At 38.6% G+C, this 14697-nt stretch overlaps 1 protein-coding gene across 2 annotated transcripts in view; it reads left to right on the forward strand.

Annotated features, from left to right (window-relative positions):
• BICC1 (BicC family RNA binding protein 1) overlaps positions 1–14697 on the forward strand; it is a 92963-nt gene that overhangs the window by 59580 nt on the left and 18686 nt on the right. The window contains exons 1-5 of one of the 2 annotated variants that reach the window (XM_032116351.1): positions 1696–1852; positions 10829–10908; positions 12067–12225; positions 13156–13209; positions 14026–14220. In XM_032116351.1, the coding sequence (XP_031972242.1) occupies positions 10888–10908; positions 12067–12225; positions 13156–13209; positions 14026–14220 (429 nt within the window). In that variant the 5' untranslated portion in view covers positions 1696–1852; positions 10829–10887. Of the gene's footprint in view, positions 1–1695; positions 1853–10828; positions 10909–12066; positions 12226–13155; positions 13210–14025; positions 14221–14697 lie in introns of those variants that run through there. The other variant, XM_032116350.1, reaches the window with a different exon arrangement.

The raw sequence follows: 14697 nt of genomic DNA on the forward strand, positions 1-14697 counted from the left end.
TTCTGTTCTCATCTCCTGGTAGGGAAAAGATATGAGCAAGAGCTGTGGGGAGAAGTGATGTTCTTCACTTCCTGATATTAAGATGAATTTTTGTCTTGCTGACCTCTTTCAATTGCCAGTGCCTTAATCAGCCTAATGATGCAGCTTTTCTTTTTGATTTTGTTTGTTTGTTTTTTGCATGGGCAGGCTAAAGGTCATCCAGAGAGTGAGGTGTGTGAGACCATAGCTGCTTACTAAAATGTTGACAAAAACCTATGCCCAGCGCTGGCATTCAAGAGTTAGACTGGTGTGGTGGAGTATGGGGAGTGTTAGGTCATACTTTTTAGTTTCTCTCAAGCAATTCTCTGGTTTTTAAGTCTAGTGTTTGCTGGTAATTTTTGAAGCGACTCTCATGCCTGGGATAATACACAAATATTTACAAAACTCCTTTGTTTTAATGCTGGTTGAAATTTACCCAAGTGAAATCAGTTGAAGGCAACTTTTTGAATATGATATAAATGTATTATTGATTGAATTATCACTTTTTGGGGTTTTTTGTCATACTCATGAGCTAGAATTTGATTTTGCTGCAGTTACTGGAAAACTTGTCTTCTCCCACAAGTATTTAGACAGCTAAACTGTGGGGACAATTTTCAGCTGACTTACATTGTTTGTCCACAACAGTTTCTCTACACTTTCCTGGTTCAAATTGGTGGGACATGAAATATTTGTAGGAGATGCTGGAAAGGGGATGTAATTATTTTTTTTCTATAGTGAAGCAGTTACTGGGAAACTGACACTAGGATTTTTTTTTTTTTTCCCCTTCCAAATGTGGAGGTAGAACTTGAAAGAATGATGATTTTCTGTGATTTTTCTCAGCATTTCAAATGAAACAACACTACCACCGTTTTTCTGAGCGGACATATTCTCTGTCTGGAGGCACAAACTTCCTGTGCCTCACTCTCTTCTAGTCTGTTTTTTTTTTTTATAATTTGCCAAGAGTGACTGTATTTGCATATTTTGCCGTTTGAAATGCGTGCATGCACATGAATTACCCTGTTTTTCTTTGGCCAGTAGCTGCTCTTCTCAGGGTGAGATGTAAAGGTGGAAAAATTCTGCTGGTTTCTGTGCTTGTGATGTTTGGCTTGTGAATATTTTGAGGGGAAAGCATCTCTTTAGTTTAAATACTTCTCCAAGTATTCACTTTGGGTACTCGCTGCTAAGTTAGCTAATTAACCTACGGAGTAGCTGTTACAGATGAAGGATTGCTTCCCCCAAGGCAACTTTGTAAATGGTCAATAATTTCTGTAATGTGTTGCTGAGGCAATCAGTCCGTAATTGACTTAGAGATTTAAAGTGAGTCTCTTGCTGACATTGTGTTTATTGTTTGGAGTGCCAGATTAATTACAGCATGTATTGTAGTTGCTGTATTATGACCTCCATCTGCTTTTTATTAACTTTCTCTGCAAATGAGAAACTGTCAGTGCATACTGTTTCTTACATTCTGAAGAAAAATTCCCCCAAACCCCACAACTGTGTACTTTAAAAATTAAAGAACCGTTGTGTTTAGATCACAAGTTTGTTTATTTCTTTTGTTTCTGGAGCAGCTGACTCAAGCACAGATGACTCCTCCCTGTTTTGCAATAAATAAATGGACAGAAAGACCATCCCAGGCCATTTGAAACTCGGCCACAGGAGTTGGTGTTGGTTCTCTCTGATCCGAGCAGTTAGACACGCACAAATCCGCAGCATCCCTCGTGCCAGCAGCTGGCAGCAAATCCCTCATTTACTGGAGTCACTTCTCCGAGCCTCCAGCCTGCTGCCACTTCAGCAGACAGCCCCGGCCATTAATTCTCCGCGCTTCGCCTGCGGGGTAGGTGACAGGCGAGAAGGCTTTGAAAGAAAGTCACATTTGCTTCAGCCTTTTATCTCGTTTGTGCTCGTCTTGCCAGTGTTTCTGTGCTCGGGGTGTGTGTGCCTGCAGCCATGAGAGCTTAAAGTCATGAATTTGTACTGGCTCAGAGGAGGATAAAATGTGTTTATGGTCACACTGGTGAATGGTTGAAGGAAATGCTAGGTAGCAAAGGAGCCAGCAGGTGGGCATTGTGCTTTAAGTACATTTACGCAAGAGTGATTTGAACTTTGTTCATTCCTGTAGGAGTAGGAAGATTTGGGGCTTTTCTGCTTTTGATCAGGGCTTGCTGTGTTTTCTGTGAAGAACAGCGATTTGCTTACACTTGGCCAGACAAGGGAGGGGCAAAATACAAACACAGTTGTAATATGAAGGGAATTGTCAAGGGGCTTAACATCCAGTGAGTGTGCTTGGCAGTAACTGTAGTAAAACTGGAATTCCAAGCCCTGGAATGTAGTAATATAAACTTATTGCTGTAATTAAATTACTTGAGAGTACAAATTTGTCATGATCTTTCAGTGAAAATTGGAATTAGTTGGTGTATTGGTTTTGGATTTTTTTGGAGCTTCTAGCAAGCAGATACCCTGCAATGTGCTCTGCACTGCATTTCCATGTAAAGTAGAGACTGACGGAGTGTTCCACTCTGATGCCCATCTTGCTCTTTAAACTCAATTTTTGGGACGCAGAATGCAATTTATCAGAATGACTGCTGAAATTCACATCACAGAGATGCTCAATAGGTGATTAATTTCCCAGAGGTGAGTTTTGCTATTAGTCTAATACTGGGGAGAGACAGATGGACAGAAGTGATGCAGAGAAAATTCATCTGAGAATAGCTCAGGAACGATTTCTTGATTTGAAAGGCAACACTGGACATCTTTCAGGTGTTTGCTGTTTTCATTTCTCACTTTATCACAAAGAAGTTACCCTTCCAGAGGAGCAGTGTGGGCAGTGTTTGCTTGCTCCGAGCCCCTCCCTGAGAAGAAAAACAGAAGTTTTTAAGTAGGTCACTGTTCTTCAGGAGATGAAGGTTCTCTTCCCAAATCAGCTACAAACTGCCTGTTATACTGGTGAAAATAATTCAATATCTGTGAATAAGAAAAACCTTTTAATGTAAGATTTAATGTAACAGCTGTTACGGCGCCATATACATATTGCCACACTAAAAGCTAAGAAATGATCAGTTACTACATGATTAAAATGTGTGAATCAGTATTCACACAATAAACTGTTAGTATAAAAGCATCTAAAAGGTTTTAGTATTCAGAACCAATTGTCACCAGATGGGTAATGCTTCTGTTGATTAGGTGCATCCCAAGGGGTTTTAGAAGGAAGATGGAAACACTACTTCCCTTGTCTCTATTTGTCTTTTTCCTCCTGGTGACTACAGCCTGCTCAGTAGTGGTGCATGGAAAAAGCCAATACATTGCCATGCTGGCTGGAAAAAAAATGTGTACCTTGTGCTTTTAAAAAGTAATGAAAGAAATAGTCCTGTTCAGTCAATAGCAGAAATTTCTTGGTAGCATATCAATTTTTGAGTCAAATTTCATACGCTTAATATTATCGTAACTTTAAAATATGTGTTGATATATCAAATTTCAAGCCCAAGAGGTAGAGATGGGTGTGTCAATGATGTAACTCTGTCTCATAAAATGACTTCTTACAGCTTCAAAAAAGACTGCAGGAAGTTTTTCTTATTCAGTGTCTATCTGTTGTAAGCAATGTAGTTAGTGTCTGGTACATGGGAAGAAAAACTAGGCAGCAGAAGTAATCTGCTTAGATTGGAGTTTTCATCATTTTTGATAACTGGTTTGTCATCATTTTCATCTAATTGATGTACCTGTTGCTACTTGAGTAACTCTCAAGAAGACAGTTTAGATGTTTCTTTATTGGACCTGCCATTTTTCTTTGTTTAGAAAACTCAAAGCAAACAAAAAAAGCTACCTTGTTCACTGTGTTCATCAGGAATACAGTTGAAATAACCTCTAAAAATATAATAATTTGAGAAAGGAAAACTTTCTTGTGGAAAATTCATTTCACAGTGTGATACTAAAGCAGAGAAGGTAAAGTATTTTGCAAATGCAGTAACAGTGATCAAAAATATTCTATGAGCACTCTGTGCCTTTAGTCACCAGATGTCTGATGTCCTGTTGGGAGGCAGCTGGTTTTATCTTTCTGCTAACATTTCATTCCATCCTGATTCCCAAGAGGGCAGTTCTGTTTGCCCTGCTCACTCAGGCCTATATAGTGCATTAGTCTTTGCTGAAGACTAACTGCATCCTCCTGGTCCAGCCACAGAGTTCATCCCTTCCAGTGGCTGTGTCCAGACCAGCTCACGCGATGGAGTGCAGTCAGTCAGAGCAATCAGTAAAAGGTGCAGCAGTAGCCTGGGGTTGGATGTGGGAGCACTGCAAGGAAGGCTCAGCCTGAGGTGTGAATTGAGGCTCACGAGTCAGATGATGTTTTTTATTTAGAAAAACACAGTCACAAGGACTTTTTTGAAAACGTGTGTGTGAGAAACTAAAATTACCTCATGGCTTATGCATCAGAATTGCAACCCTGAGTATGAGGCTGTGTGGAGATACAGTGGTGTTATTTCTGATAGGAATGTTGTGTCTGTTTTCTAGGGCCTCTATTAAGCTGATCTTACAATACTATAGCTTTTTTCTTCTCTTTATTTCTTATTTTCTTTCCCAGGCATTGTGATTCTGTGTTTGTGCTTTGAAATACAATGGCAACAGACACTTAAATAATGAACTGTGAATTTGTTGGGTCCATGCTGAAAAAAATAGGCCATAACGGACTTTGTGTCCTGCTGAGAGATTGCCTTGCTTTGGGTGGCTACTTGGGCTGAAGGCTGAAGAGCAACTGCCCAAGAGGCAGCAGAAGGGCTGCATGGCATGTGCTTTTTGGTGGCTGACTGCATTTGCAAAATGTCCCTAAAGGCTCTTTTTAGAAGAAGTAACATAAGGAATTTAAGTTAATCACAGTGGTAAGAAACTGAAATTATGTAACTCAAATGGAGTGTCTGGGTGATTACAATTAATTCATTCTCATTTCTTCTTTCCAGGTTTTCTTCTCTACCTTGGCCTTCCCCTTCTCCCTTGAAACCCCATCACTTTTCTGTTTAAATTGCCATATGATCTGTTACCTCTTCCTTGTCTTCCCTCTTTGCTTATGCTTTAAGAGAAGTCTTTTCATTTCCTCTGTCACTGGTCCGAAATCCAGTCATCAATAGTTTATTTCTCCAAACATAATGTTGTACAGGTAATCTAATTTTTAAAGCTTATCTGATGTCTCTGGCTAATTTTCACTTAATTCTGGGCATTATGAACATGAATTTTCAGCGTTCTGCTGGGATGTTTTAAAGCTGCTAAGAGACCCAAATGTGGCATTCAGCTGTAATTGATGTAGAAGGGCATCTCATTTCTTCTAATTTGTGAGTCTACATCAAACAGATATTTTACTCTAAGAGCCCTTTTAAGTAGCCTGTTGCAGATACTGAAGTCTTCTTTTGAGCTACACTGAAATCTTTGAGAAGCAAGATTCTTTTCTCTGCTCTCCCAGATGTTGCACTGCATTCCTCAGTTTGTGTGAGTGAGGTCAGTGTGTTGCTCAGTCTGTGCTTCGTAAATATCTGTGTATGTCTGCCTGTGTGTATATATGTATATATTGTATTATTATAAATGGTGGAGAGGAGTGAGCAGGGGATTGCTGGCTTCACATCACACAGTTCTTACAGGGCAGGGTTGAAAAGCAGTGCTCTGGTAGTTAATGCTCCTCAGGTGACTGCATGGCAGCAACCAGAATGTAAAAGGAGTGAACAGTTGTGTGTGAACTGCCTTTCCTGGAGCTGTGTAGGAGCAGTGCAACAAGTATTTACTTTTTCTCAGCTTCCTTCTTGTGTTCTGAGTTGAGCAGAAATCCTTGTAAAGATGGAGTTAGATGCCAGTAAGGGGAGAAAGTTAAGAGTGAGAAAATGCTGAGAAGACAGAGTCTTTCAAATGTGTGCACACATATAGGCAGTGGCTTTAGCTCTTCCCAGGGACATTTCATAATCAGTTGTTTGTCCACAACAAACAGATGCCCCAGAATGCCCAGAGCCTCAGGATATGTCTCCTCTGAAGACACTGTTAATTGCTTGCAGCCCACATTGAGTTTTATGATGCTCCGGGTAGCCTTTTGATCATGCCCAAGTAGCTGGGCAAAATCTTGTTCAGAGACAATAAATCTGCAGTCTAATTTCAACTAAAAAACAAGAAAAAAGACAAGCCCCAAACAAAAAAACCACATGTTGTTATTGAGTGATATCTCTGAGGATACTCAGGAGTCTGCAGTAGGAAATGGCTCATTGCTTTCTGCCTTAACACATGAGTAGTTTTTTCTTCTGTGGTTTAGACACCAGGAAGAGAAGTGAGTGCCCTGAGTTGTGTTGGAGAGAGGGCGAGGATTCTTTTAAGCTGGTAAGCCAACAGCACCAAGTGCCCAAGTGAGGAATTTACTTGATTATTCAGTCGAGCTCCTTTGCATGTGCCCTTACTCCTGAGCATTTACTGCCTGCTTTTAGCCTTGATGTTGCTTTTCCACAGCAATAGTCTGAGCCTATTTCAAGTCTGTCTTGACTGTTACTAATCATCTACTTTGGTGAGTGAATATCCACTCCTAAAACTGCACACAGTATTTCCTAATTTAAGAACATTAAATAAATTGTTTCAATTCAATTATCCTTTTTTCCATATTAATAGGAAGCCTTACTTGACCTTTTTTGCTTAAATTTGCTTGTTTTATAGGTCTATGTTTCTTCATCTTGTTGTAGGGCAAACAATGTACTTGCCCTTTCAGATGAGAACATACCAACTTCTGCCTGTTAATTTGGGTTTTTTTCTTTTTATTTTAACTTCTCACATGACTTGGTGTGTTTTGCTGGTACTTTTGGGTCAGACACTTCCATAACTTGTCCCTTAAAAATGCTGGGTCTCTTGTCTTTTTGTTTGAATGGCTCAAGTTCAGTAATACTCTTGGGCTATTCAGATTTTAATCAGCCACTCATTAGGAATGACTGTCATCTGCCCTGGTGTTGCCCAGTTGTCTGGCTATTTTTAGGGTAGTGGTATTTGTGTTGCTTAAGTCAAGGCTGTTCATCCTGTAAACAAGCTGGATGCATAGCTATGGTCTGAAGAGCTCCCCCAGATATTAAATGTACATTGGACTGCAGGAGAGGCCTACACAGTTAAATGGCTTAATTATTTGAAATATTTCTTGCCTGGCAAGAGTTGGTGTAGATGCATTTGCACTGGCACGGACATATTTTTGCTTGGAGGAATTTTATTTTGTTTGCTGAAGTGTGACACACAATAGCAGCAATAGAGCTGGAGGCTTGCTGGTATAGCTGTGGACAAAGACTGAGGAGGTGAAACTCTGCCAAAGTGTGGAGTGAGGAATTTGAGGATAGGAGCAATAAAAGACCACTTGAAGGCAGGAGTCTGGCAAAATGAAGACTGTTGAGAAAAATTTCCAGCAGTGTCTGTTGTGTAACTTCAGCTTTCTATTCTGTGTAAATATTCCTCTGTTCTCGAGAAGGACAGGGAAAAGCCTGTTGAAATTAAATTTTTCTTTTCCATTCCTAAGAAAAATATACTGCCCTTCAAAATGGATGGAAGAGGTGGTTCACTATACAATGGCATTTTTAATAGTTTGCAAGACACTAATCATGTTGTTTCTTAAGAGTTAAAAACCTTTGCCAGGGTCTGACACTACTCTTTATTTAAAGTGTTAAAGCCTTGTATGCTTCTAGCACACAGACCTCTTCTGAAGCCTTTGTTCTGTGTTTGCAAATAGTTTGCAGAGCTGGGGTGTCTCGTGTCTTTATTTATGGTAGGCACCTGTTCTTTGCTCTCTCTCTGGTTTTACATGAAATATACTTCCAGTTGTATTCAGGAGCTTAAAAAAAAGTGTGATTCCTTCCCCCCCCCCCCAGTAAGAACAGGTATCAAACTTAGGTGTTCCTTAGGGATGAGGAATGACATAGCATCACCTGGAAAAAAGTGGCATTGTTGTGGCCCCAGCTGGTGCAGGTGCTGTGGCCACGTGGATCAGTGTAGATCACGGCTGGAGTGCCAGTTTGTGCTTCTCTGCACCGTCAGTACTGGACACGCATCACAACTTGTTACAGTTCTGTGCCTGACAGTCCTCTTCACACTTCTGAGTGTGCCAGCAGTATTTCTGGGGGCTTTGACAGTGCATTGCTGCCCTCACACCTGTAGGTATTTCAAATATTAAATGTAGAGCTTTATCCAACAAGGAATCTTGTCTTAGTACTAAGACAAAGTAGGATTTTTTTTTTCTAAATTAAATGTAACTGTTAATCTGTGGAATCAGCTGCAAAGCAAACAAGCTATTTGTTTCCACAGCTATATTAAGAAATTTAGTTTCTGTAATCACAGAAAATCAGGTTATTATGATCTAATTGTGTCTCTCAATTTTTAATTGATCCCTGACATGATCTGTTTGTTGATTGTTATTTGTGTACTTCTGAGTTTCCCAGCAGATCATACGTAGTTTCCAAGTGCTTTGAACTCATGCAAGTCCAGTTCAAATACTTCAAAATCTTTTAGTTACAAGTAACTCTTTTCAGGCAAAGTTTGATGAGGTTGTGTTTAAATAGTGTTTCACTGAAGGAAAGAGTGAACAGCTCTCAATGGAAGAATTTCTTTAACTTAAACTGACCTGCTTCATTTACATTTCCAACCACTGTGTCCTTGGGAAGAAGTCAAGTAAGGAAAGGGTACTTAAGATCAATTTTGAAAGATTTGGTAGCATATTTTAGAATTATCACCGGCATCAGTGGATTCTTTCTTGCTTTGTGGGTTCTTCTTTGGCTTTGTTTTTAAAGTGAGCAACTGAGTTTTTTCATCTAAAAAGAATAAACAATAAGTGTAGAAATACAGGATGTTTGGCTGAAGCTGTCACTATCAACAGAAAAGAGATGTCCAACTGAGATGAGAAATGGAAAAAACGGGTGTTCTGAAATGTATTTTCACCCATGGGTGAGCAAATAGTATTATGGAATGATAGTAATCTCCTTTGGTACTAAGAGGATGCCGGGCTTGATTTCAGGTAATTTTCCTACGTATAATCAAATGTGTATTTAAATAGAATGTTTGTGGATACATGAAAAGCAGCTCCACAGTGGTGGTGGTGGTCTGGCCTTGTGTTTTTCCTGGTTGCATCTAAAGAGCACTTGGAGCACACACAGTGTGCTAGAATCTGCTGCTGGGAATTTCTGATGGCGACATCCACTTCAAATATCGTTCACAGCTTAAATGCATTAGAACCACATGGCTTCCTGACAACTTAAAAAAGAAAAGAAAATTTGCCCTTAAGACTATTTTGTTGGGTTTTTGTTTTACTTTGCTCCATTGTGAAAGGCTGAAGCAGCAGATTTTTGAAGCTTCTGTAGATTCTATGCGCGTACGATGTTTTTGTGACTACAGTTTTTCCATTTTGAAAAATAAAATATTTCTGTTTCTCGGAACTCAAAATGCTGCATTTTTCTTGACTTTCATGAAACTTGGCAGTGAATCCTCTGTTCCTTGAGTGTTTCTTTATCCCCAGCTGAATGTGCTCAGAACTTCTCAGTGGTAAAGACCAGAGGCTTATTTTTACTGTTGGAATGAAAAGAGTATCCAGGCATGACTTCGAGTTTCAATTTTCAGCTGAATAGTACAGGTTTACAACCTAAAGTTGTATTATTCAATATTTCTTTACTAGGGAAGTGATTTCAATCACTTGAGATGATGGGAAAGGCAGATACATTGCATCACAGCTGTTTTCTCCTGCCACTGAGAATATATTTACTTTTATATTCCCTAAGATGTATGTATTTGTCTAGCATAATGAATTACATTAATTCAAGAGTCAGAAGAGGGTTGAGAGTTTCTTTTTGAGAGCAGTCCATTGCATCGCAGGAGAAAAGATCACTGCAATAGGGCAGATGACTCAAGAGCAGGGGAAAGAGGCATCACCTGCAATATCGTACCCTTGTTTCTACTAATAATAAATATGGGTGGTAGTTGGGCATTTCTTTGTTTGTTTTAATTGAACTTATATTTAATGTTTTGACAGTGATTTTGCGCTGTGGCACTTCGTGCTCCTGGACACCAGATGGTGCTGCTAAACTGGCTGATGTGTGATTTTCACACTTGGAATAATTGATACTTGATTTAGTTCCAGAGTTGGGTCTGTACTTTCTGGCCAGGTGTATATTATGGGATCAGAACGGCACCTGGTAGCTCAGCCCAACACCTTATGTTGTTTAAGGGAAATGGTCTGAAAATTATCGTGTGGGCTGTAGAATCAAAATTTTAGATCTCACTGGTCAAAACCCACCATCAGCTGGTGTTCCTGCTAATTTCTGTACTTTACACTTCAGCGATTTGTTTTATTAAAGTCTCATTTAAATTTCATTTGATAACAGCAATCAGAAGACTTTAGGTGGAGACACCTTTAATGCCAGGTTAGAACTGCAAAGGATATTTCTAGAGACTAATTAAATATAATGAAGTGATGATGAGGGAGAGTTTGAGTTTGGTGGGCTGCCAAAAAGCTTTGAGCTGTCCGCTGTTACTTTTTGTTTGAGAAGACCTTAGCTGCATAATTGTACTGCAGACAGTGTTTATGGTACTGTGATATACATTTGGGATTGGATTTCTATTTATTTTAAGTTGGTTCTCGTGTTTACTAAATTCATCTGGTAATCCTAATTGTGGGGCTGAAGGGATGGAATAAGACATTTGGTCTTCAGCTGAATCCCAAAGGCTGTGGTGGTACAGTTTATCGGTGGGTTATAAATAAGGGGCTCAAATTGATTTGAGCGGTGAGGAAATTTTTTTATAGCTATTTTACTGTATTTTTCTTACAAGTTTATTTCTTTTATAGATCCCCATATTAAAGTTTCTGGGAAAAAAGAAAATGTTAAAGAAGCAAAAGAGAAAATCATGTCTGTCTTGGACACAAAAGTAAGAGAATTTTCTTAGAATGACACCTTAGCCCCTAATTTTGTGGTGACATTGATCTCTTTAATAGGCACATTTCAAGAGAAGGTATTTATGGACGCTCTGAAGCAAAGTCTCCAATATATGCCTTGCAGATGTTGATATTGGTGTATACCCACATATTTAAACATTTTGCAAGAAAAGGCTTGCTTAAAGCAGCTTTTCCAGATCTGAATTATATAGAAATAATATTTCCAGCCATATGGCTAAAAGCATAAGTGGCTTGTTCATTGAATTGAGGTTTTTCTTTAAAATCTGAAATACAGCTTCACTGCAAGCAGTAGATTATGCAACCATGTCAGAGAACCTAAAATTTTGTTCCTCTTTGAAATTCAATTTTAGGAGCATTTATGCAGTTTAAAGTTTAACTGTTGCCTAATTCTTACACTCTGAAACATCAGGACCAGAATTTCTAAAACATCTAGATTTTTGGCATGGGGTCCCTTCTGTTCATCAGAAATTATTTTAATTCATCAGCAGCCCTTTTGGGGCAGTGTGTATGGCTCCTGTGTAGTTGTATGACACCCTCCTGGTTCTCTGAGCAGATTGCCGAAGGGAACGCTCAAGTGATAAGCACCGCTTGTTGAACAACTTTTAACAACATTATTATGGGCTGTTAAAAATAGAGCTTTTAAGAATAGCTGTAGGCAGTGTTTGTGTATTTTAAAAATTCATGTACCAAAAAAATTTAAGGAAGAAAAAACACCGTTACTTGGTCCCATGGCTTTGATTTGCAAAGTCTTCATAATGTGATCTTTTCAGATCAAACAGGGGTGCGTGGCTTCAGTTGAAAGAACACAGAATTAAAAGAAATTAGAATAAATTGCAAAAGGGCACTTAAGTCACTGTTGATGAAAGTTTGGGAGTATTTTAAATGGCTTAGACATTTTTTGAAGATGCATCTTTTGGGGTATTTGTTGTTTCCTCACTAGAAAGAAAACAAGACCAAATTAACATCCAACTGATTAATATTAAAAACATCCTTGAGCAGAAGTTAAGCAATGGCAAAAATACTTCGGAAATACAGTTTTGAGTGTCAGTCTTGAAGTTACATTACTCCTAAAAACTTAAATACTCGGGTTCTGCTGTGACCAAGTCTAACCGTGGGTGCTTGATTTCCAGAGCAATCGGGTAACCTTGAAGATGGATGTTTCACATACAGAACATTCTCATGTGATAGGTAAAGGTGGCAATAATATTAAAAAAGTGATGGAGGAAACGGGATGCCATATCCATTTTCCAGACTCAAATAGGAACAATCAAGCAGAGAAAAGCAACCAAGTAAGTGTTGTTTAGTACTGAGCTCATTTATATCGCAATTCCTGAGAGTATAAAACATTTCTAAACTTCTCTCATCAATTTGGGTTTTTTGAGGATGGTGTGTTCATGTTCAGGGAAATAGATTTTTGGTATTTACTCAGTGTGGAAAGCACAGAGCTTCCTAAGTGAGCAAATCTTTAAAAACAGATGGAAACAATTTGTGATGGCTCATGAATCATTTTAATTTTTTTAAGCTAGAATTACTCTGCACATACGGAAGTCAACAACTTAGTGTGAATGGTAGGGAAGTGGTAGGAAAAAAATCTGCTTTTGTAATTTTTTTTTTTTCCTGTTCAACACATGACTTATTCAGCATATTGATTGATTTTTTTGGTGCTTTTTGCTTATGGTGTAACTTAGTTGAAGACTAAACTTAGCAGACGGCCAGCAGAAATGAATGTCCTATTGTAAGAGTTCAGCTTCATTGGAGTAAGTCATTGAGCCTGAACTGTACATCTTTCCTGCTGCTAATGTTGGTGGAATGTTTACTTTCAAGTCTCTCGTCCTTGTACTTAGAATTCCTTCTTGTGCATCCTAATGGCTGCTGAGCAAAATAGAGTAATTTCAAAACATTCAAGAAAACCTACAGTTGTTGAATATTAGCATTTGAACATATATATACAGTAGTAATTCCATTATTTGACCTAAACCACTGTATTGTTTGATGTATCCTTTTTTTCTAGTTGCTTAAACATATGTAACCTAAATGCTGTAACATGCAGAGATTATTTTTTTAATACTGGTTATAGTTCTCAGGTGCTGCCAGGTGTGAAATAAGTATTGATTTTTTTTTACATTTTTTTTTTTAAGGAGAGCACAGCTATCTGAATAACTTTTCCATGCCTCATTTGAAAATATGATGCAATATTTTCTATATTCTTGCTCTTCCAGGTGTCTATTGCAGGACAGCCAGCTGGAGTGGAGTCTGCAAGAGTCAGAATTCGGGTAATGCTCTAGCTCTTTGTAGTGTCCACTTGAAAACATCTGACAGGGAAAAAATGCATAGTTTGGGGAACCCTAGGGTTGTCTGCCTCTGTGTAGTGACAGCAGAAATGTAGGAACAAATGTGAGTATCCATATGAGAAACATGCCCAGGGTATTATAACAGTGATTCACATTCTGGCCGAATTTTTAACTAGCCCAAGGTGGGTCTTGAACACGAAGTCTACACTCTAAGCAAGATGTAAATTAATTCCATACTGTGTAGAAAATTACATCTTAACTTACCCACCACAGATGGCCTGTGGAATCTCAGGCATCCTATGTGAATCTGTGACTTGGGAAAGGCAGTTTCAGCTTCTTACGTTTTAACCATTTTCATGTATAATTTGTGTAAATAATTCAGTGTCATTCTCCACATGTAGCTATTTTCTATCTTTTCCTTCTAGTTTCAACTCTTAAGTGTATTTTGGCATGGATAATGAAAAGTCAAATAAATTACCAAAAGCTCACTGCAATTTTTTTAGCCAGACATGTCACACAACCTTGTTCCAAATGCTCCTGCTATTTTGGAGGAAAAAAATCAACCAAACAAAATTCAAAAAAGCCTATGCAAAAAACCCCCACTCTAGTATCCCTGGAAAAAGAGGTGCTTTTTTCTAAGTGACAGTACGATATTTTTATTGATGAACTCTGGGCAGAGGATGTGTTATGTCAGTTTAATCATCACTGACCTGTACCTTATGACTGAGGAATAAAACTGTTGCATTTTTAGTGTGCATGGCTCTGGTTTTCAATATCTACTCTTCATTACTGTTGTAGGAGCTGCTTCCATTGGTACTCATGTTTGAATTGCCTATTGCTGGAATTCTCCAACCCATCCCAGATCCTAATTCTCCAACCATTCAGCACATATGTCAGACATACAACATTTCAGTTTCCTTCAAACAACGCTCTCGAATGTATGGTGCTACAGTCATTGTCAGAGGGTCACAAAACAACACTAGTGCTGTGAAGGTAATCTCTGCTCTTGAGTAGGTTTCTGAATGTCACATATTTATAATTTAGATGTCTAAGATGGTATATCCTGCCTCATCAGTGCATGTTATTTTATAATCACTTGCAAACCCTGAGGGTTTGAATCTTTTCCTATATTAATTGATATAAATGAAGTGTAAAAATGCACAGAAAATAGTTTCAAGTTTAGGATTTAGCATTGTTTGTGGTAAGGTTTTCATCTGGTGCTCGTCTCCTGCACACTTGTTCAGGTTTCCAGCAATCCTGGAATATGTGCTGATCTTACCCATCTTTTAATTCAAAAACAACGCAAACAAAAACACTTCCCACCTCAAATTCTTCATGCTGAGTTCTTCTCATGCACACAAATAAATAACCTTAGAAGTTGCCCAATTAGTCAATAAAACTGCTCTTGCAAATCCAGCACTGGGAGATGTGAATTTGACAGCCAAGGCAAGGAACTGCCAGGAGCCTGTT

The sequence above is a fragment of the Corvus moneduloides genome, chromosome 8 (assembly GCF_009650955.1).
Source record: "Corvus moneduloides isolate bCorMon1 chromosome 8, bCorMon1.pri, whole genome shotgun sequence".
NCBI lineage: Eukaryota > Metazoa > Chordata > Aves > Passeriformes > Corvidae > Corvus > Corvus moneduloides.